Here is a 24,174-nt window from a genome sequence, read left to right on the forward strand (position 1 = left end):
TTGTAGGAAACTGGTATAACTTTTTGTTACAAATTACTCAAAAAACTTCATAAATACTCCAATTTTGATTCTGTTTAAAGTAAAAGCTTTATACTATATAAACCTCAACTATCAAAGGTACATAATTCAACAACCTTCTGTTTTTAAGTCCAAAATTCTTGGTTATAACAAAATTGTAGGGGCGCCTGGGTGGCTCAGTCAGTTAAGCATCCGACTCTTGATTTCAGCTCAGGTCATGATCTCAGGATTTGTGGGTTTGAGCCCCACATCTGAAAGCACAGAGCCTGCTTGGGATTCAATCTCCCTCTCTCTCTACCCCTTCACTTCTCTCTCTCAAAAAATAAACATTTTTTAAAAAGCTTAAAAAAAACCCAGTATTGTAAAAGGTTTTGGGTTTTCTTATGAATAAAACCATCAGTGCTGTCTATTAAGAAAGCCCGACATCTTAAAATGTTGCTCAGTATGTTGCAGAGAAGGATGTCTGGAAGCAACATATCAGTGAAAAGAAACTACATGTGTTTTTAACATTTTACATTTTTATTGTCCCTAGTATTTTCTCTTTCCCAAACAGAAATTCATTTCCTCTAAACAATGTTAACAGAACTCTCAGTTAAAATGGAAATACTCTACACTGTCCAGTATGGCAGCCACTAGCAATATGTGGCTAATGAGTACTTGAAATGTGGCTAGTATGACTGAGAAAGTAAATTTTAATTTATATTTATACATTTATTTATTTATTTATATTACATATATAAATTATAATTTAATCTGAATTAATTTAAGTAGTGCATATGGCTAGTGGTTACCCTGTTAGTACCATTCTTTAATGATATCCCTGAATCAGCCTTCAGCCAAGTGGTGGTCTAGCCATCACTTACATATTTCCAAATTCTTCTTTACGTATTCTTTTTAAACTTCTATTGTAAGGCTGAACAATGCAGTGGTTAACATCATGTTAATTTTATAAATGACTTTATATTCCTGAAGGTGATAAATAAATCCAGCAGTAAGATTAATATCTAATTTTCCTTCCTTAACATAAGAAACTGTATCTCCCTTGGAGATCCCAACATTTCCATGGAAAATAATTTTTCCTTCAGTTTGTAAGCTCCTATCAGTAAATTCTTTATTCCCAAGGGAAGAAAAAGAATTTTATTTTAATCCAGATTATCTAGTACTATCCAAGACTAAATATCTGAATAATCTATTGATAGTTTAATAAAATTTGGTCCAATATTTTATCTTACTCGTATTATATGAGCAATCCCATATTCCTGTACTACAAGTGACTTGATTTTCATATCAGAATACAGACCTAAAAAACAAATGAGGCAAAATTTTCTGCATCTCGTTTCACAGAATAAATTCAATCTTTGGCATCTTCTTGACACTGTAGAAGGAAGAGAAACTCCACCTTCATGTCCTCCAATGGCCCACCCTGGACATTGGCCTAGAGGGTTGGTTGGAAGGATAAAAATTATTCACCTGGCCCAAGTCCTCAGGTTGAAGGCAGAGGTGAAAGGAGGAGGGGCTGAGTGGTCCAAAGGACTGGTTAGCTAGTGGGATTACAATGAACCGCACATAGTCTTAAGGATCCTAGTGATCTCAGCAGCAGCCACATGGGGCAGGGGAGAGTTGGGAGGCCAGTATCCAGCTGCCATGCTGCTGCTGTCTCCTCCCCCACAAGTCTCTCTGTACCCCATAGGCTGCCTAGGATCCAGCAGAAGCACAGCCCCAGTAATTAAAAAAATATGATTTATGTATGTAATAACTAATACATACATGGTGCTAAATTCAATAGTACAAAAGTGAAAAATAAATCTCTACTATTGCTCAGCTATTATCACCAAAGGCAACTGCTGCCAGTTTCTTATCTATCCTTTACCTACTAAATATGACTTGCTAGTTCTGCCACCCTCTGCTTGAATATTTTAGATTCAATACAAACTTAAAACCAAAAAAAATGCATTTTTACTAACCATGTCACAAATAATCAAGTTTTGCCACTTAAACAATCATCATTAACAAATTATCTAGTTATTTAGCACATAGTGCTATATTCTTGACTCTCCAGTCTGTAAGCTCCAATGGGCTGGAGCCATACCGCTGGGTTGTATAATACAATGCATACCAGACTAGACTCCAAAAGACCTGGGTTGTAGGCTGGCTATTTACTGTGTGACCTCTCACCTTTACTCTCCTAATATGTAAAATGTGCATATCATCTCTATCTATTTCACAGGATTAAAATGATTCAACATAGTAATACATGTGGAAAGCATACTGGAAACTCTATATGCAATATAAATGTAAGGTATTGTTATTTATTTGTATCTTCAATAGCAAGCAGTCCAAAGCTGACTAGATGCATAGTATTTAACTTAACAGGTACAAGCACATTTCCTACCACATAAATTATATGCTATATTATATTTACAGAATTGAATTTCTCCTTTAGGCTTACTGAATGCATATAACAACCAAAGTGTCAACAAAACATCTTTTTTGGGGGGAACATCTATGATCTCAAAGATCTTCTTACTCAATGAAGGGTTGTAAATTATTTAGCTGGCTTCTTGATTTTCTTCTTACACTAAGGGAAAATTGTCCTAATAAGAAATAAAGGCAGGTATTTCATCAAACCCAGCAAGATTAACAGTTTGCCATATGAAACAAGAGTTGAGGAAGGGCCCCCCCCAAAAAAAAACCAGAGATAGTTTGATATATGAGAACTCATTTAGAAAATACTGAAAAGTAAGTCTGCTGCCCAACAGGAATAGAGAAGATGATAAGAAAAATAATGAAGTCCTCCTAAAATCTAAATTAAGAAACAAAAAGCAGAGAAAGGACTAAGTGAACAGATGGTTAGTAAATGTCTGAATCAGAGGAACAAACGGTTGAATACAGGGAAAGATTCTAACCTTTAGCAGTGTTTGTCGCAGGTTTTCCTTACCTCTTCTGCTGTACTAACATGTCGCCTCTGAGTTTTCTTGGGGCTCAAGAGATTTCGGCGACATGAACCACTCCAAGATGGACTTGGGACAGGCTTAATAGGAAAAGATTTTTCGTATGCAGACACATGGCAGTGATGATTTGACTTTCCTGTAAAAGTGTTTGATAATCCACTAAAAAAAAAAAAAAAGTTCATAAGAAAAAAACAGCAAGAAAATCCAACCTAGTGATTTTCACTTTCAAGAAATACCAAAAACAAAACACCAACAGGTAGAATAATGGATGTACCATTTGAGGGACATATACAAGAAATGATGCATGGGTTGCTGCACCAGGCTCTGCAACTTAAGAAGTCCTAGATTACCATACTACATAATTACCAAACATCTAAAATTGCATTTCTTAACTTTATAGTTCCTTTGGTCAGGAACCAAAGACCTGTGCAGTATGACAAAAAGTATATCAGGTCAGACTTCTTCAGTAAACTTGGGGTCTATGTATCTTACACTTTCTATTTACTTGCTGCAACCCCTTCCCTCAAGCCCTTTGTGGGGAATTATTTATGCAAAGATGGATAAAGCTAAAGCCTCTCAAAGAAGCTTTTAAACTGAATTTTAGGGGCTCCTGGGTGGCTCAGTCGGTTGAGCCCCTGACTTCAGCTCAGGTCATGATCTCACAGTTCGTGAGTTCGAGCCCTGCGTCGGGCTCTGTGCTGACAGCTCAGAGCCTGGAACGTGCTTCGGATTCTATGTCTCCCTCTCTCTCTGCCCCTCTCCTGCTTGTGCTCTGTCTCAAAAATGAATAAATGTTAAAAAAAAAAAAAAAATCTAAACTGAATTTTAAAATTTCCTAAAAAGCCAACAGAGGGCTCCCATCCTTCATTAAAAACAACCAGAAGGCTTTCTTTTAGGCTGCATCGCTCTCTGCCAATTCTCCTTCTGGCCTATTTACCTCCTCTGAAGGAGAATTTTTTTGTTTTTTTAAACTGTTTGTACCCCCAAATAAAGGAAAACACTGGCAGGAAAAGTGCTTTTGTGAACTTAAAGCTCAGTCTTATCGCTAAGACTTGATTAATAATTTAAAGTTCTTTCTATGTGGTCTTTTTCATCTATTATTACCCAGTAAGTATAAGGTACTTGCTCTTAGCATACTGAATTTTCTTTCTTTTTCTTTTTCTTTTTTTTTGCTGAGGATGCAGAATACACAGCTGACTAAGCTGAATTCAATGAAAACAACTCTTTAACGTTTTTTGTTTTTTTTTTTATTTTTGGGACAGAGAGAGACAGAGCATGAACGGGGGAGGGGCAGAGAGAGAGGGAGACACAGAATCGGAAACAGGCTCCAGGCTCCGAGCCATCAGCCCAGAGCCTGACGCGGGGCTCGAACTCACGGACCGCGAGATCGTGACCTGGCTGAAGTCGGACGCTTAACCGACTGTGCCACCCAGGCGCCCCTGAAAACAACTCTTTAAATCAGTACAATTAGTCTGGATCCAAATGAAATCAGACTAGTCTAAAGAAAATCAAAAAGCACTTACATGCTCTCTCAAAGGGAAAAAAAAAAAGAGAGACAAATCAAGAAACGGTCTCTTAATTATACAGAACAAACAGATGGTTATCATAGGGGAGGTGGTGGAAGGATGGGTGAAATAGGTAATGGAGATCAAGGAATACACTTCTGATGAGCACGGGATGTTGTATGGAAATGCTGAATCACTACATTCTACACCTGAAACTAACATAATACTGTATGTTAACTGGAATTAAAAACTTAAAAAAAAAAAAAAAAAAAGCACTTACATGCTCTGCCTCTAACTCTTCAAATTATAATGGTTTCTATGTGTGTTAGAGTGGGGAAAGGAACAAGGACTCAGAATTTTGGGAATAGGCTTATTTCCTTAGGATGGGTGGATGCAGCTACAAAAAGAAAGGCAAGTATAACTGGCTTGGTGAAGATATAATGAATTCTTCACAATGTCTTTTTTATTGATGCTTCCTAGAGTGTGTGTGTGTTTAATGCAAAAGATTTATTTTCTAAAGAAAAAAACAGTGGGAGAACATCTTGCAATGCCAGAGAGCAAGGATGCTTCCAACAATTAATGAGGTTGGGCCAGACACAGCAGTAAGCTTGAAAGAACTCCCACTGGATAAAGCTGTGAGAATGTGAACATTACAAGAATAATGATGGTGGTAGATTGAAACACACTGAATCTGTAATGACACTAAAAAAGAAAAGAAAAATTCCTCTGAACCACATGAAGTGGTTATTAAAAAAAAAAAAAAAAAAAAAAACCTCACTTTGAAAATTGGTAATGGAAAAGAAGATCTAATCGTATATCCTGCCTTCCCAGTAGATGTATCTTAAGGTAACCAAACAACCCTATCTACTGAGAAAAAAAAGCTCTCCTTCACAGCAGAGTGACAATAAGTGTAGAAGAAATGATAACACTGGAAAAGTATTATTTCATTAACTCTAATAAAATTATTATCAGGCCAAAGAAGTCAAAAGATACAAATTTCCAAGTTCTAAGTAAGTTCTGAGGATGTAATGTACAGCATGATGACTATAATTAATACCATATTACATATTTAAAAGTTGTTGAGAGGTCTTAAAAGTTCTTATCACAGGAAAAAATAATTTTGTAACTATGTATGGTGATAGATGTTAAGTAGACTTACTATGGTGATCATTTTGCAATACATACGAATACTGAATCATTATGTTTATATACCTGAAACTAATATAATGTGATATGTCAAATATACCTCAATTTAAAAAAATTATCAGATAACAATTATCAATTGATGTGAATAACTATTAGGCTGATACGAAACTGGTCATTGATAGAACACCAAAGTAACATCATTTACATCAGTTATATTCTAGTCACAAGGGGGAATACCTAACTGTACTAAAGGATCAGACTGTTACCTCTCTACTCCAGAATCACTAATGATAGGAGAACCAGATTTAGAGGTTTTCTAATGTGATGTAACACATCACTAGTTTTTATTGAAGACAAAAATCTAGTTTACAAAAAAATACAGAGGATAAATGACAAAATAATACTATGAAGAAGAAACCTGTCAAATCCAAAGGGTGGAACACTATGTATAAAAGTCATGTCATAAGAAAAAAAGGGGTTTTCTAGATTGTAAGAGAGTTAAAGGCAATAACCACCAGATGCAATCCTAGATTATATACTGGTTTGGACAAAGAAGCCATAAAGGATATTTTGGGTCAACTAGGAAAATTTAAATACAGTTTAGTGTACAAGACAAATTTACTGAATGGAAAAGAAGATGTGATTGACTTAAAAATCAGATTATTGTAAAAGTATGCACAGTATGAATTCATGTTTGAAAAAATGTGTATAAATGCAGAGCAAAACATCTGGAAGGAAATATACTAAGATATTACAGAGGTGATCTTTAACTGGTGGAAACATGATGTTTTTATTTTTTATTTTTACCTATCTGTATTTTCTGATTTTTCACAAAGCACATGTACTTGTTTCTATAATAATGTTATTTTTAAAAATAACAGTATAGCCTTACTGAGTAAAAAAAGCAACTTGCCAAATGATGCATATAGAAAATCTTTAATGAAGACAAAATAACATTATACATTTCATAGTACACATGCATATATCTCACGCTATATAAGAGCAAAAGAGAAACACACATAGGGAAAGGTGTGGATGGAAATACACCAAGGAGAGGGGAATAAAATTGTGAGGAGTGGCCAAGGGATCTTCAGCTTTTTTGGCAATGTTTTAATTTTTACAATGTGAATGCATTAATGAATTCTTGTGTAATTAAAAAAAATAAGGAGTGGAGAAGACTATCCCTGGGAGTACTGACACATGTTTCCAGAGTCCACGTGCTGATAATCATAAAATAAAAGCCATCTCATTGGTTTCTATCAATGCCAGCAAGCTTAGCTTTAACTAAGCAGGAAATTAAATGATACCATATTCCTAAAATCCATCACTAGAGTAAAATTTAAGAAATCATAAATACTATTTTAAAAAAGAAATATCTTACTAATAAAGTTCTTGAGGGAAACCTTTATAAGCTTAGTGAGGGAAAAGGTAGTGCCTGTGAAATTGGGCTGAAAGGATAAAGCCCTAAGGCCATGGGGTGCAGAGTTTCTTTGGTTTGAGCCAGGTCTCTGCTCATGTGAAAGCCTATAAAAATGCGCTGATTTCTTTGCTACTGAAGTCGTAGAAATTGAACGACTTCCACGTTAAGATTCATAATAGCCATATTAATCCCAAAATAAATACTCATTCATATGCACCAAGATTTCCCTCAAAACTCTCCTCTAATGAGAAGCTTTGGATGTCACCAAAATTCAGCACCAATTAAAAGTTGAAAGTTTAAAATGCATTTGTCCATATTTTCATGGTTTAAAAGTTCAGAAATGGTGTTACACCTTTAAAATGCCAATGTTAACAACCATCTTATGGCCATTTTCTCTTATACCGGAGGAAAGACTTGTGAACTAAGCAGCCAGAATACCTACCTTGAGGTCTTTCGGGTTTCGAGGTAAAGACTTCGGCTGTTTCTTGATTTTTGTAAAGTTGAACCTGATGCTGGAGTGGAATTTCTCCACTGGCCATTTGCACTCTGGCCAAAGGTTCTTAAATCTCCTGAGCCAAGAAAACTGTCTGAGGAAGGGTTGTCTAAAAGAATAAAAGTTTGAATAATCAGACAAATACCGACAGTAGTAGTTTTCCATATGACTGCAACCATGTCCAACATTGTATTCCAAAGTAATGTGGCATAGCACCATGTGTCTCATGGAAGAAAGATCCCAGTCTCAACTGCCAGTAAAGTCTGCAGTAAGGGAACTTCTACAAACTATAATTGATTCAGCCATACTAACCTGAAAATTGATGAAGGAGCTGAATCCTGCCACAGCCATGTGCCTTATCTGCATCAATGTGACTCCGTGGTGTCCACCAAAAGTCAACATTTTACCCCAACTATATCTTGCAAGCACTCCCAGGCCTGGGCCTGAAAGAAGGTAGGCCAGACCAGTAAGAAAGCAGGTGGAGGGCCAAGGAGAATTGTAATTCAAATGAACAACAGTTATTGCTTAATAAGCAGCTGGTGTCACTTTGTTTTTAATTACCATGTTCACAACTCAGGGGCTCTAAGAGCAGAGATAACTTCATTGCTGCTTATTCTGGCTGGCTTATGGCAGGAATGACCCATCATATGCATCTGGTTCTGGTATGATTATCTTCAGTCACTTAATGTCATAATCATCAGACATATCAATACTCCCTCCAATGCTTGATATTGCAATCAGACTAAGTAAGAATTATATTTGGATCTTCTGACTTGTGGCTTATAGGCTGGGGTAAGAAAAGTTTCTTGAAATTTCACCTAGGACTAGAATAATTTCTAAACCCACCTCTCCCTATCAGCAGGATCAGACAATTTAAAACAGCACCTTCAAAATAACTTCAGATATTAGGTTATGGAACTCTGAGGAACACCAGCGGAAAATTGAGAATGATAATTGTCTACTTCTTGAATTTTTGCCTAATGTGGACATCATTTTGAAGACCTTTCAAAGCGAATTACCACAGAATTCTGCACAATATTATGTTATTTCAAATATTTAATGTAGCTCTTGATACTGTATCCAAAAAATAGACCAGGTGACAAAAATAAGTTTTGTTTTGTTTTGTTTTGTTTTTTTAGGATCAGGAATATTGGGATTTAGGATGAATAAGACAGGAAAAACAGCAGTGGTCAAGGGTGGTGTTAGTACCAGTTGATTCACCAGTGGATGAACCTAATCTAAAATTATATTTACTTTCAAAATGAATTATAACCCTTTACCTTTGTAATCAGTATCTATGCATAGCATCTATCACTGTTACTTTAAGGAGAGAAACATAAGACTAATAAAAATGAGTATTATTAAAGGCCAGAACATTTTTATCTTTAAATGCAAAGTAATAACAGTAGAAATCTGTCTCTCACACGTTTTGCTACAATATGATTAGGGAATGATTTGCCTAGAGATGTCTACTTAAGGAATAAGTCTACCAAAAAATGCAAAATTACCCTGACAAGTGTGAAATTTGAGACCAAGGAGAAGCCAGAGTAGCCTCCTCAATGGCATTTGACAAAGGCTTCGGCTTTCAAATTCAAGGGGAAAGCACAGGATCAGGCAGTCTGTTTAACCAGAACAAGGTGGTTCTATCCCCACTCAATGAAAGCAATGAATAGTCCAGTATTGCTGATGTAATCAAGCAGCGATAGAGAGGGACCAACATAGGGCTGCAGACACTCTTTTTTTGGTGTTGGTTTAGCCTGGTATTCTGTCATCATTAAGAGATCAGATTGCAAATGCCACAATTAAGATTACTTATGTGCACACACACACACACAACTATAAGGAAATACACCAAAAATTTAATTTTAGTTGTGTTCCAATAACAGAATGATAGGTATTTTTCTACTTTCTCTACAAATTTTCTACAAGGACAAGGCAATATTTTATGAACATAATGAAATAAACTCTTATATTTTAAAAAATGTAGATCAAGCAATCACTACTATGAAAGTAACCATCATCAGTTGCTCTTGTTAACTTTCAGGTTTATTTAGTTATAAATAGCAGGATGCTTTAAATTATCTACTAAATGCCAGTGTGGCAACCTAATTTAACATATTTTCCAAAGATAAGACATTGATAATGACTCTAAGCTTGAGCAAAATCATTTCTTTTTATCTTTATCTACTTTTCTTTGTTTAGGGTTTAAAATGTTTTAATTTTCTTTTGTGTTCTTAATAATTAAGCACAATAAATTGTGTTAATAAAATCAAGAGCTCTTGAAGTCTGAGCAACATTAAGTTATTAACGGAAAGATTTACATTTTCTCTGCTTTCTAAAAATGATTTTTTTAAATCAATGTTTTTAAATAGGTTAATCTTGAGTGGAATAAGAAGCAGATTTTTTAAAAGCTTGATATAGAGAGGCAGAGCCAGTAAAGCAGTAAATGGTAAGCTCCAGACCCTAGATTCTAAAGTTTTGGGGCTTTCCCATGTTCTTTTTCACCTTGATGGAAAAGAGAATAGAGTCAGAATGAAAGGCTGAGAGAGTCAGAATGAAAAGACTAAAGCAGTAAATGGGATACCCACATCTAGCCCAATCAAGCAGTGAAGCTCATGGTGACTGACCACAGAAATTAATGTGGGGATTATCGGAAAAGAATACATACAAAAGAGGTAGTAGAGACAAAATTCTGCAGGATTTAAAATCAATTGGAATGGGTGTGGCAGGAGAACAAAATTAGGAAAAGTACACAATAAAAAGTACGTTTGATTTGAACGTTTTATTACAAGAAAAAAGTATGTAACTCTTAGCCTTCACAGATTAAAAATTCTGATGGTCAGAGAGCAACCCTGGAGGTCTGTGACATGCCATACCTTTGCTTGGTCAGGGATTAGATGAAATTTGGTAGGCACAAATCTGAATCCTCTGCTTCACGCTTTAATTTAGAGAATGAATCTAATAGTTCAGCATCCCCATTTCAACATGGCTGTTGTTATTTGTTATTCATCACATATACAGTAACTGTTATGAAGTTATTTTTTTGCTTTTCCTAAAAAAAAATGGCCTTCAAGCGACAGAGAAAAACTTCAGTGTAAGATTTTGATACGAGGATCAATTTATGGTATGAGGACAAACAGGAAAAATCTAACTCTCAAGAATCATGTCACTGAGTACAAAGCCAAGAATCTGGCCAAATATCACCACAGTCAAGAACATGAGGATTTGAGATAATCTCAGATATATCCTTTGTGAATATTAAGGGTCTAATGAAATTTAGAAGAAAAAAGGCTATACAGGGGTGCCTGGGTGGCTCAGTCGGTTAAGCTTCCAACTTTGGCTCAGGTTATGATCTCATGGTTCACGGGTTTGAGCCCCACATTGGGCCCTGCACTGACAGCTCTGAGCCTGGAGCCTGTTTCAGATTCTGTCTCTCTCTCTCTCTCTCTCTGCCCGTCCCCTGCTCATGCTCTGTCTCTCAAAAATAAATGAATATTAGAAATTTTTTTTTTAAAAAGAAAAAAAAAAGCTATACATACAGATGTTTTTAAGTCATATTATTTACAATAGCTAAAAACAGTAAGTGTGAAGGGGACCTAAACTATAGGGAAAATGATGAAGCAAATGATTGCATGGGCCCATTATCCTAACTCATAGCCCCTCGGGTCCCACTGCATTTGTGAATTTAAAATTTTTGGAATTTTAGAGAGATATCCTGGTATATACTATGGTAGCACTTCAAGGTATAATCTGAAGCTGCACCCTGTAATCAAACATATTGATGGATCTGCAGTGAAATGTGTGGTGATATATCTGCAGTGAAATAAATACTCATATTTATAGATAAATAAAAGACACAAACAGCTTCAGGTCAATTCATGTAGGTTTTGCCAAGGAATTAATTCAGGTCAGGTCACTTTTGATACCAAATGAATTAAGAAAATAATTTTTGGTTTTCAGAGCTTTTTGGATTTTAGAAATGTACATAAAGTATTGTGAATGTGCATATCAGTCCCATGGATTATTAGAAATGAGCATAAAAAGGTAGATACAAAGAATAACATGTAAACAGATGGAAAAGTAAAAATAAAAATATATGGGCTAAAAAAGATTACATGTATTGAATCATACGATGTATACCAAGCATGTACACAGATAAAAATTAGAAAAGGCCAGAGTTGAGTTGTTATGGTCAGCAGATTTTGAGTATAATTTTATGTAACTGTTTATTATTAAGCAATTATTTTAAACTACAAGCAAATATTCTACCCAATGGAAAATCAACATATGAAATTACAAGCAAACACAGCCTGAGTTCAAATTGAAATACTAATGATCTCATTTCATTAATGATCTCATTTCATTATCCACTCAACTGTCCTTCCCCTAGAATGAGCTGTCCAACCAGATTTCAGGCTCTCTGCTCATCAGAAAGGCCTTTCCAATAATAATGATGGCAGAGTTACTTTCTGAGCCAGTTAACTGATTTTTCCATACAAATTATGCACACACTATGTGGAGACCATTTCCCATACCAGGAGAGGAAATCCAGAGCCCAGGGTAAAGTACCACCCACCTAAATGACATTTAAATATAATATAAATCTAAAAAGATCATCATACTAACGTCTTTTTAGGGGAGGAGATCTCATCTTGCTGACAAAGAATCCTGAGGAAGCCAAATAACAATAATTATTATTTGCATTTCATATTTATAATCTCAATTTATCCTTATAAAAATCCCATTAGGGCAGGTTCAATGGTATTACTAGTATTCCCATATTTGCGGTAAGGTGAGGAGATTGAAGAATTAGTAGTGAAAAGACATGGGAAGACCACCATCATCTTCCTGGGTTGTAGTGCCAGGAAGCTAACCAACAAAAACCTCTTAGTTTCCCCAAGACAGAGCCAGAAGATAACTGTAAGTCTGTAAGTCCTAACATTAGGAAGGGGGCAGATGGAAAGTCAGGCAGGCCAAGGACTAGGAATAGCCTAGAGAATGCTGACTTCTGTCATGGATCACAAGCTGAATAGGCAAGCCCTTGAATATGCAAGCATGGCTGTGGCAGGTGCTAGACAGAAACATGTAGTTAACATTTCCTGCCCTGATGGAGGGACAAGCTTGTGTAGAAATAATTTTTTAGGATTCATGATTTCAAGCAAAATAAATAGGCTAGCTCTGTGCTTTAAATCCACCCAAAACAAATATCCTTTACATCATATATGCATATTAAAAAAAAAAAAAGCCAAAACCAAAGCTGTACTGCTTTTCACAATGACATAATGAACAAGTAAGGAAATGGATTAAAAAAAAACTTTTTCATTAAAAATATGTGGTTTGAGACCAGGTCAGTAAAGTATTATAGCAATGCTCCTTCCCCATTCACACACACAGTGATGTTTTATGGGAGAAAATACAATTTTGCTCTTGACAATGTTTTCACTTTAGAGATAGTAAACACAAACAATTTGCTAGGAAGAAATCTGAATGGTATAAATGCCTTGACTCCAAGCAATGCGTCATACCTGAATAATAATTTGGATTATAAGCTGCACTTCTTGTAGAACATGTATAAGATCGGTCCAAATTTCCTTCCCTGGAAGGTAATATCTAAACAAAGCAAAAGATTTTTCGTAAATCATATTTTTACAATAAAATGGGATAAAAATTTATACTAGGAAAAATGTACCATTAAACAAGATTACGACATATTTCAGAATTCAATATAATTGTATTTTTATATACTATAAATGTACTACGTACTAATAAGAAAGAAAAATACATAAACAATCTGATGGAACTACTGAGGCTTCAAGGGGAAAAATGGGCAAAGTATCTGTTACACAACTTAATGCAAAGGATGTTCACTAGAAGGTAAATATGTATGTGGTATATCCTGTTCTGCAAGCCAGCTGTATCATTTATCAAAGGGGGTGACAAAATGTACCTGTTTGGAATCTTTTGATAACTTCATACAGAAGTTCTTAATCGGGGGTGGGTACTGCACCCCAGTACCAATCTGGAAATGTGTGGATATATATTCAGTTAAATTATTAAAAATGATTATTGGGGGCAGATACTACAGGCATTTAGTGCCCAAGTGTCAAGAATGCTAAACATTCTGCTATGCTTGGAAGAGATTCACACAGCAAAGAATTGTCTCATCCATATTAGTAATGGCTTTCCTACTGAGAAAAACTGCTTTAGGGGCGCCTGGGTGGCTCAGTCGGTTAAGCGGCCGACTTCGGCTCAGGTCACGATCTCGCGGTCCGTGAGTTCGAGCCCCGCGTCGGGCTCTGTGCTGGCAGCTCAGAGCTTGGAGCCCATTTCAGATTCTGTGTCTCCCTCTCTCTGACTCTCCCCCGTTCATGCTCTGTCTCTCTCTGTCTCAAAAATAAATAAACATTAAAAAAAAAAAAAAATTAAAAAAAAAAAACTGCTTTATTACTCAAACCTTAATGTGCAAATAAACCAGCTGAAGATTTTTTTCCTTTTTAAAAAAAAGTATTCATTTTAGTTCCAGGTGTACACAATTATCCAACTTTTCTATGTGTTATGCTATACTCACCACAAATCTAGCTACCATCTGTCACGCTATATTCCCTATGCTGTGCCTTTTATTTCTGTGACTTATTCATTCCATAACTGGAAGCCTCTATCTCCCACTCACCATCACCCATTTTGCTCCACTCCCCTCTCTACAACCATCAGTTTGTTCTCTGTATTTATAAATCTTATTCTGTTATTTGTTTATTCATTTATTTGTTTTGTTTTTTAGATTCCACATATGAGCTAAATCATATTTGTCTTTCTCAGCCTTATTTCACTTAGCATAATATTCTCTAGGTCTATCCGTGCTATTACAAATGGCAAGATCTCATCCTTTTTAAATGCTATATAATATTCCATTTGTATATGTATACCATTCATCTATCAATGGACATTTAGGTTGCTTCCATATTTTGGCTATTATAAATAACGTTGCCATAAACACAGGGGTGCATATATCTTTTTAATTTAGTGTTTTCATTTTCTTTGGGTAAATACCCAGTAGAGGAATTACTGGATCACATGGTATTTCTCTTTATCAGATAAAAAGTTTTAAAACTGTAGATTCTGACTGAGGAGGTCTGGGGTGAAGCCTGAGATTCCGTATTTCTAACAAGCTCCCACGGGATGCTGTTGTTTCTGGTCCTTTGAGAAACTACACTTTTTATAGCACTGGGAAATCTCAGAGCCTCTGAATATTTACAAATTAATCCCAACAATTTTAAGACACTAGTTTAAAAGAACACTGACCTGTGTTTTCGTGATTATAATATGCATAGGAATAAAATGTTTTCTAAAATAAACAGTTCTCAAAGAACTCATACATAGCCTGGTTCTTGTTTTAACTTTAATATATCAAACAAAATTCAGAACACCAGAAATACCAATTCTAAAAAGTTTATATATACATTCGTCCTTTTGAGTATGGCATTTAAATTACATTAGATGAAAACTGAAACCAAAATAATTCATTAAATAAGGGAAGAAAATTGTTCCTAACCTGATGGTCAGAAAGTGAAAGCTGGTCCTCTGGAAAACCTGTTTGTCCCAGGAGATGGGTTTTGAATATGGAGTTGTGGTTCACTAACGTTACTTCTCCAGCATCCATCCTCATCCTATCAGCAATATCATCTGCGAAAAGAATCCAAAATTAGTTCAAGTCATAGAATTCTTCAATAACTACTTTCCTATGAACAAATCTTTTCACCTAATAAAAATGATTTCCAAAGAACAGCTCTATAGTCAAATAAAACCTCTTTCATAACTAACCATTGGCCAGCAATCTCAAAATGTCATTGTCAAAAAGAGGCCCATGTGCAGAAATTGGCTCATTTGGAATTGACTGAGATCATCTGCCAAACAGTTCAAAACCTATACAAGTATTTAAAAAAAAAAAAACAAACCACATTTAATTCGAAGTTTCTTTAAAAAATTAAATTTCCCCTAAAGAAATGTTGAATGTTTTAACTAGAAAAGAAGTAATTACTTAAAACACACACACACACACACACAGGGAAAAAAACTCATCATTCAAAAACAAACACTCAAAAACAGTTAATAACTGTTTATTTCCTTTGTCTAACTCAAAAAGTGCTTAAAAATGAATCCACCTGAACTGTCTTTTCTGCAAAAAGTATAATGTATACATATGGCTCTTGACAGATATCAGCTCAATTACTATAATACTGTGGCAGAACCTTGCTTTATAACCATCTTTGAGACCTTTGTTAATGTAAGAGAATAGAAGCAAATGAGAGTGACAGAATTCAGTAACTTACACTGACATCAGCAATTAGAGAAAAGGGAAACAAATGACCAGGTAAGAGAGACGGTAGACTAAGCAAAAGGAAAAAACAGAAACAAGAGAGAAGACTAATGTGAATCTAAAAGGAGCACGTGAGATGTTATAAGATGTGTAAGATCTAACTGTATAGACTGTTCAACCTATTCCTAATTGGCTACTAGTCCTGACCTTGTATGGATCCCCTTTCTAGACATGAAGAACTATGAATAATGCAAAATGTTGCATTCATAGTGAATTCTCAATGTTACCAGCTAAGTGAAATTTTAAAATTTACCCTAATCAAATTATTTATCACATAGATGGTGGTATAACATAGTACAAAAGAACAGGGACTCTGAAACCAGGCTGCCTGAGTTTATATTCTGGCTCTGCCAGTTATAGTTGTTTCTTAACTTCTGTGTCTCACTTTCCTTGTTGATATTAAACACCCTTGTAAGACAGTTGTAAAAAATTAAATGAATTAATATATTTTGAGTACTCAGAACAGGGCCTGGCACATAGTAAATGTTTGCTAGTGTGTATTTGGCTTTTTCAATACAATGAATGAGAAAATGGTTCCAAATGATGCTATAAACAATGTCTCAACCAAGAGTATTGTCTAGTATTACAGTATTACATAATTAAGTTGAGATCTCTCTTAAGATTATCACTAAGCACAAAGATGCAAATACTGAAAATGTTAAAAACAAAACAACAACATTTTTTCATTCCAACCTAACTAATCAGAGTAACTAAAAGACTCAATTACTACTTCAGAGTTAGACTTACCCATGTCAGGTCTTTTCACATCACTGACTTTAGCAAAGATACAAAGTTCTATAAAAGAAGACAGAAAACGGAAATGTGACATACTGGAACACCTCTTTCATACAATTGTAGAATAGGAAGCCATTCAAAGTGACATTTGTGTTCTTAGGAAAGAAAAATATAAAATGGTAAGAAGAGATGACTTGATAGAGAAAACAGACACTAAAACTAACCGGAGGCAATTTGAAACATTTCCAGAACCTGAGCTGTATTAGACAGCAATTACAGACTACCCACAGAATGACAGAACATTACAGCAAGAAGCAAATTGGGAGTGCCAAACCTTAAAGATTGATTTGTATATATATGGTCATAAAGTTAGTGACTGAACTGAAATTACAACCTGGAAATTCTTCACAAACCGTTCCTTTATTACCTCATGCTAAACCACTTAATTAAAAAGTGAGATATTGTGGTGGTCCTATTAGACTTCTTTTCTAGAAGTTTTACTCAGTGGCCAAACATAAAGCTACTGACACTCTAAGAACAATCAAGGAATATTTCCCAATTGTACTAAAGTACTTTCTCTCCCATCATTAATTAAACTGCTACAAACCAAAGCCCCTTTACCTACATGAAATTTTCTCCTCTGATGTACCCAATTTTCCCAGAAAAAGGAAGTTAAAAGCCTAACTGTGTGGAACTAGGTTAATAAACATGTCCTTGGCACCCATGCTTCTTGGCAGATTGAAGAGGAGACTAGGGATGGTAGCAGTCACACTTATTACCGTCATAATCTCATTACCAAATTTTTAAAGTTTATTTATTTTTTTGAGAAAGAGTCCACATGCATGCATGCAAAAGCAGGAGAGGGGCAGGGAGACAGAAAGAATCCAGAGCAGCCTCCATGCGCAGCACAGAGCCCAAGGCAGGGCTCGATCTCAGGACTCTGAGATGACCTGAGCTGAAATCAAGAGTCCGTCGCTTAACCAACTGAGCCACCCAGACGCCCCACCATATTTTAAAAAGATTGAGCATATCATCAACTTTAGTTTGTCATCAACCTTATCAATCAACTTCATCAACTTTAGCAATATCAGGGCTTCAATCTACTAAGGGCTAGATGATGGTAACAGGTATTCCTTACGGTCACAATAATGAAATGCAGGCACAAAGGAAGCCTGCTTGAGCTTTTCTTGGCATAGCTACAGGCTAAGCAGAGCAATCATCTGATTACCCAGTCTTGCTGGGGAGGGTTCCCAAAGAATTTAAGCCTTATATTCAGGCTTCAAATATATTTCCAAATGCTCAACGTAACAAAAGGCTTCTATCTGGAAATTTTCCAGGTATTCTTTCCTCTTCTTCCTTTTTAAATAAAGCAGAATCCCCTGGGTTCCACATTAATAATTAAAGCCCCACATTTACATTGTAACACAAATGCATCAGCTTCTTCAGTGTGCTTATGTTACTTTCTCTTTGCCATTTGCCTTTACGTTAGAAGTAGGGATATCTTACTCCAAGATTCAACATGAAATGCTGGATCTGGAAACGTTAATGCCACCAAACTCTTGTAACCCTAAGATTTTTCTGCCTTTTAAGAAAAGTATTCCGGGGTGCCTGGGTGGCTCAGTAGGTTAAGTGTCAGACTCCTGATCTCGGCTCAGGTCATGGTCTCACGGTTTGTGAGGCTCTACGCTGAAAGTGCGAAGCCTGCTTGGGATTCTCTCTCTCCCTCTCTCTCTCTGCCCCTTTTCAGCTCACGTGCTCTCTCTCTCTCTCTCTCTCTCTCTCAAAAATAAACTTTTTAAAAAAGTATTCAAACAATATTTCCTAGTTCACATTGTTCATTTAATTTACTAAAAGAATATAAGCTATTACAGCTATTCAGGTGAAGTTAATAGCTGAACACAAAACAATAGGAAATCTGAAAGAAAAAAAAGATGGCGAAGTCCTGACAGTAACAAAATGTAACAAGTATGGCAAAACATGTATAAGCTTACATGCAAACAGGTGACTGTAAAAGAGAATGTTTAGAGCCACAATGAAGTTACTAGAAAGTATTTACTTGAGGAGAGGCGATTAGCTTTATCCAGGACCAAATGGGGTTAGAATAATTTATGATATGAGAAGGGAATGGAAATATGGAAACGACCAAGTGAATCATTCTAGTCTGAACTCTGGATATGTATATGATACAGTTCGTAGTATACACCACGTATTTGCTTGTGTTTCTCGTATTTTCACATGCCATCTCTCCCAGTTAGACTCTAACACCTCAACACTGTAACGCCTTAAAACACTGAGTATTCAATTCCTTTCATACACAAACATTTACTCTGCACCAATTACATACAAGGTATTAGGAATACAAAGATGAGTAAGAAATGGTCCCTGCTGCTGAAACACTGGGAAAACAGATCCATAAAAAGATCCTCATAGCAAGAAAATAAAGCCAGTGCAATTGGTAGGAGGCGTGGGAGTCAGGTAAAGAAAAGACTTTCAAAGCAGTAGTCGAGTTACATCACCTTGGCCTGAAGTGGCAGAACCTGTTTTTTAATCCATTTGCTCCCTCTAGACTCAACTCATCAGATGGGTGACATGAAGACCATGTCTGCAGTCGGGATGAATTGGAATGGGGGGGGGGGGGAATGAAAGAGACTTCTCAAGAGAAAAATGAAATGAGGCTTCCAGACTGGGACTAAAGGGGAAAAAGGGATCGCTAAATTGGAAGAAGATTCAGGGATCATGCTTAAGAGACGAGGAAGGTTTCACTGTAACTGTAATTCCAAATTCTGTGGAATCTACCTTTCAACAGGAGCCCGTGACACCAACTAGCTCCACAAAAACTGAGGAGATGGTGTGATCCACTCCATTCAGAATATCCAATTAGAACAAAGACGCGAAGTAAAGTAAGTGGTAGCCTATATAAGGCTTTATATAAATTTTATAAGCACCCCCCCCAAATAAGTGTACCAAACGTGAAGTGAAATGACCTCAACAAGGCTGACTTGAAAGTGATAAAGGAGTAAGTTATTGCCAACGAGATAAGTGAAAATACTGCAAAGGCACCGATAAACAGAAATCAACAAACTGAAGAGAAGCCGGGCATATATCCAGAGAGACCACGTTAGGGCACACCAAGAAAGAGACGGTTCAAGGGAATTACCAGGAGGCGATGAGCCAGGTAAGCAAACCGTAGCAGTTAAGGGGGTTTTCATAACCTGGGCAGGAGGGTCCAGACGTTTCTTTCTGGTGGTGGCACACTAGCGATATCACGTCTCAGGGAGATACCACAGAGTAAAAGAGTTGGAGAAATGTTTACGTGAGACGCAGAAGTAGTCGAGAAATATCACTCAGGTCTCAAGGAAGGCGGGAGGTGAAGCAGGTGTTAACAGAAAGCTGAGCTTCCCGGTGAAAAACAGCTTTCCCGTGAGAGAAGACCCTGCTCGGGCGGGAAAGCCCCGAAATCCCAACCGGCCTTTTTGCCCCCAGGAGGGCTGGGCGCCGAGATGGGGCCTGTGGTAACGACAAGGGAGACGGCCTCACGCCGGCCCGGGAGAAAGAGGCCTGAAGGAACGGCCTCGGGAAGCCTAACTAACGGCCGCCGGCCACATCCCGGCCGGTGGATAGCCGGGGGGAGGGGAGGTGGTCCCAGGGGGCGGGGCAGAGGAAAAAGCGCCGTCCCCACAGCCCTCCCAGCTTCCGCCCAGCCCAACCCAGGCCGCTGGGCCCGGACCGGCACTGCCTCCCGGCCCAGGCTCCCTCCATCCTCACCCCTCCCCCAGCTTCCCGCCGCCACTCACCGAACCGGAACCGGCTGCTATGCGAAGGGGTTTCCGGCCGGGCGCGGAACGCAAAACCCGGGAACCGCCGCGAACCGGAACAGCCTCCACAACACCGGAAGAGCCGTCCGGTGGCTGTGGAGGGGCGGGGGTGGGGCGGGAGGTCAAAGAGCAGAGTTGAGGACTCGGGGGACGCCTGCGCAGTGTGGCCAGGCCTGAGAAGCCCGGGGACTATCTAAGGCTGAAGTCATAATTTCCCTGTTCCCCTTTTAGTTTGGGATTTTTTTCTCGTTCCCGTTCTCGTTCTCGGATTACTGTTAGTGTGCCCGTCGTCCTTCGCTTTTTCCTGTTCCCTCGATCCCCTTGCACGCCGTCTTCTGGTTCCGCTTGGCGATTTTTGCTCTCGCTCAGGTTTCCATGGCAGCTTTTTGCTGTGGCCGTCAATCGGAGGAAACTTGTGGCCACTTTGACGGATGTGGACCTGAGAGCTAACTCGAGCTCTATACCGTGTTTCATTGAGAATCACGGAACGTTAGTGCTTGTAGGAAATATCTTAATCTAACGGTTTCAGGGAAGTGAAGTCATTTCCCAAAGTTATAAAGTGCATGGGAGATCTGGGACTAGGAAACACGTTTCTTAATTTGTAGGCCTGTAGTCTTTGCACTACATCATGCTTGATTGGCCATTCGGGAGAAGAAAAAAAAAAAAACCCCAGTTTGGGATTAGTTTAAATTAGATTCTGGAAACTTGTGGCACTTTACAGACCTCTGGAAGAGTTTGAAACATAGGGAGAGGTGTGAGGAAAGCTATTGGCGGTCCACCAAAGACCTACTTTTCCGAGTAAAAATAGAAAAGGATCCAGGAGTCTGCCCTCTGAAGAACTAAATGGCCCTGGTGTTGCTCCTGTGACTGAATGGATTAACATATAATCTGTGCTCTACTTTAAAAAAAAAAATAATTGGAAGAAGTATGTTTATTCATTCAGACTTTTTACAAAGTCCTTCAACTTGGCCTCTGGACTCAGGCCCTGTCTAGAAGTCTTGGAGAAATGCTTCTGAGTAGACCCTCTAGACCTCAGAAGTCTGAGCTCAGACTTTATGAAAAGAACAGGAGTCTCTGTAGGCCCCAGCCTCTTACCTACTCTGGAAAAAAGGAGATGCTTGCTGAATTCAGATCTTGCCCTGTCAAATACATAAAAGTAGATTATTTGCATCACTTCATATGCTGATACTACATATTGTCATGTAGTATTGGGCATACCTGATCCATATCAGTTTTGTCCATCTTAAATCATTCCATAGATCTGTTCATATGGATTAAACTCCGTCTCTATTTCTAGGAGACAGCCATCCATAAGGAGGAATTTCATCTGAAATTTTTCATGTGTGTGATTCAATCTCGCGGGTTAGTCAGGACTCCTCAGAGCACAGGTACCGTTGTCTCCTGATTATACACCAGTGACAAATGGGTTCTCTTGCAGGAATTTCGATACAGGATGTAAAACTTACTAGTCTAAATGTAGGCTTTAGGGGTCAACTGACTTTATTCCATCCCCACTATAGTAAAATATTTGTCACTGAGTCATGTCTCTTCCTTGCACAAGTATCAGCTGAGATTTTGGTCTGATATGTGGAAATAGGCCCAGGCAGGTAAGGAGGACTTGGGAGTTAAGGAAGAACAAAATTTATAACACATGACCTGGTAGTTGATTTCTCTGTCCTTTGTGAATTATTTTAACCTTTCTGGGCTAATCTGTGGGAGTTCTGGTTACAATTGTCATTGATACTCTAAAACCTATAAGATAGAGTCCCAAAGAAAAATGGTTTTCTATTACATCTCAGTCTCAAAGTATCTAGAGATATGTTCTGCTTTTCTCTCATTTATGTCAAAGGAGTAGAACCTTTTTAAGGTAAGATAATATTGAGAAAAGTCATCACTTCTCTAATTTTTCACTGAATTATGGAAAAAAGGCCCTGGACAGCTGAGAGTTACAGAGAAAAGGAGAATAAGTAGCACTTCCTTCCCTGAATCCCACCTTTAGAATAACCTCAAGTAACCTAGAGATACTGCTTTTCAGGGGGAGAAGCTTCAACTTCCAGCATGCTCATACAAAAGCCACCACCTGAGATAGACAACATGAAGTATCTACATTCTACGGATGATCCAGACACTGTGGAAGGCATACCTATTTTGAAAACTGGTGAGGCATGTAGTTAAACAAGGGGGTGGGGAGAGGTGGAAAGGAGTGTTGGAAAATGAAGTTTATGCATACATTATAAATTAGGATACAACTACCAAATTTGAAATATGAATTAAGACACAAGGGAGAAAGTGTGTGTGTGTGTGTGTGTGTGTGTGTGTGTGTGTGTGTGTGGAGGGGACATAGAGAAAGTAGGAGATCATCTGGGAAACTAGAAAGAGGGACAGTTCTCTCTATGAAGAACACCTTAATTTAGTCAATAGTAATTCAACTGGCTCATAACTGTAAGGCACTAATCTAGTTTATACTATTATTAGCAACCTGGATATGTAAAAATGTGAAACTCAATGGATTATATAAAGGAGTTATTATATTGCAAAGTGATTCCAAATATTGTAAAAAATACTCACCTTAGGAATCCATTTAGTAACAAATTTCTGTTGTATATTTTAATTTTTTTTTAACCTTTATTTTTGAGACAGAGAGAGACAGAGCATGAATGGGGGAGGGTCAGAGAGAGGGAGATACAGAATCTGAAACAGGCTCCAGGCTCCGAGCCGTCAGCACAGAGCCCGACGCGGGGCTCGAACTCATGGACCGCGAGATCATGACCTGAGCCGAAGTTGGACGCTCAACCGACTGAGCCACCCAGGAGCCCCACTGTTGTATATTTGAAATAGTGTGTAACTCACAATTTATATGAAACATTGGAAACACATCCCTAGGTTTCCTCTCAAATGAAATACATCTATATTGGAGTCAGTTCACTGCAAACATTGCATTCCCACATGTGCCCCAAAATAGACTAGAAATGATAGAGACATTGTACAAATTATACATATAAGACATAACCTTGTCATTTTTCTAATAGTTTACAGTTTGACAGATTAGTCCAGATTATTTAGTCCAATTCCTTCTATTTCAGGAAGAAATTCAAGTCTAAAGTGATCTTCCTCAAGAACTTAAATTCATTGGAATAATTACTCTCAGCACCTGTGAAATATATTGCAGCATTTATCCAATAATCTTTTGAGCAGTTGCTATTCAAAGTCATTATTCTAGGCACAATAGCTGTGAACACAAACTAGCATTTTCCCTTTCCCCCAGGAGCCTCTGATCAAGAAGGGAGTTAAGTGAAGAGCTTGATAGTTTTGAGTAAGTGAGTAAGTGAAGTGCTTGATACCTTTGGTTCGAAATGAGTGAGTGAGTAAGTGAAGTAAGTAAGTGAAGGGCTGGATACCTTTGGTTCAAAATGTTGAATGTCAAAAGAGGATGCCACAGAGATATAGGGAAGGGAGGGACCAACTGACTGCTTAGGCAGAGCTTCACTGAACTCTAGCAGGGCACCATGTAGGCAGGGCACTATGGTCCAAGAGCCAGTCCTAAGCTTTGAAATGCATAAACTATAGCTTAATTCAGTCTCATAAGTGAACCTAGAGTTAACCATACTCACAAGAAAATGGTTTATACACAAGAATATCAACTTATGAAGACTTTGGAGTAATATGTATCTATATATGACAACGATGTGGGGTCTGTGTCCCTTTAATCAGACTTGC

At 37.6% G+C, this 24,174-nt stretch overlaps 2 protein-coding genes across 6 annotated transcripts in view; one reads left to right on the forward strand and one right to left on the reverse strand.

Moving 5' to 3' along the window:
• The window catches only part of SENP1 (SUMO specific peptidase 1), a 50,509-nt gene extending 30,107 nt beyond the window's left edge, over nucleotides 1-20,402 (reverse strand). Inside the window, exons 1-7 of one of the 3 annotated variants that reach the window (XM_049627243.1) lie at nucleotides 19,855-20,401; nucleotides 16,655-16,702; nucleotides 15,083-15,213; nucleotides 13,059-13,143; nucleotides 12,160-12,201; nucleotides 7,483-7,642; nucleotides 2,957-3,128 (exon numbers count right to left, since the gene is read on the reverse strand). In XM_049627243.1, the coding sequence (XP_049483200.1) occupies nucleotides 2,957-3,128; nucleotides 7,483-7,642; nucleotides 12,160-12,201; nucleotides 13,059-13,143; nucleotides 15,083-15,213; nucleotides 16,655-16,658 (594 nt within the window). In that variant the 5' untranslated portion in view covers nucleotides 16,659-16,702; nucleotides 19,855-20,401. Of the gene's footprint in view, nucleotides 1-2,956; nucleotides 3,129-7,482; nucleotides 7,643-12,159; nucleotides 12,202-13,058; nucleotides 13,144-15,082; nucleotides 15,214-16,654; nucleotides 16,703-19,799 lie in introns of all 3 variants that reach the window. The other 2 variants (XM_049627244.1, XM_049627242.1) reach the window with 2 other exon arrangements.
• A 187-nt stretch (nucleotides 20,403-20,589) lies between these two features.
• Nucleotides 20,590-24,174, forward strand: part of PFKM (phosphofructokinase, muscle) — a 44,598-nt gene continuing 41,013 nt past the window's right edge. Inside the window, exons 1-3 of one of the 3 annotated variants that reach the window (XM_049627239.1) lie at nucleotides 20,590-20,731; nucleotides 21,755-21,845; nucleotides 22,493-22,615. In XM_049627239.1, coding sequence (XP_049483196.1) covers nucleotides 21,797-21,845; nucleotides 22,493-22,615 — 172 coding nt within the window. In that variant the 5' untranslated portion in view covers nucleotides 20,590-20,731; nucleotides 21,755-21,796. Of the gene's footprint in view, nucleotides 20,957-21,754; nucleotides 21,846-22,492; nucleotides 22,616-24,174 lie in introns of all 3 variants that reach the window. The other 2 variants (XM_049627241.1, XM_049627240.1) reach the window with 2 other exon arrangements.

The sequence above is a fragment of the Panthera uncia genome, chromosome B4, assembly GCF_023721935.1.
Source record: "Panthera uncia isolate 11264 chromosome B4, Puncia_PCG_1.0, whole genome shotgun sequence".
Classification (NCBI taxonomy): Eukaryota; Metazoa; Chordata; class Mammalia; order Carnivora; family Felidae; genus Panthera; species Panthera uncia.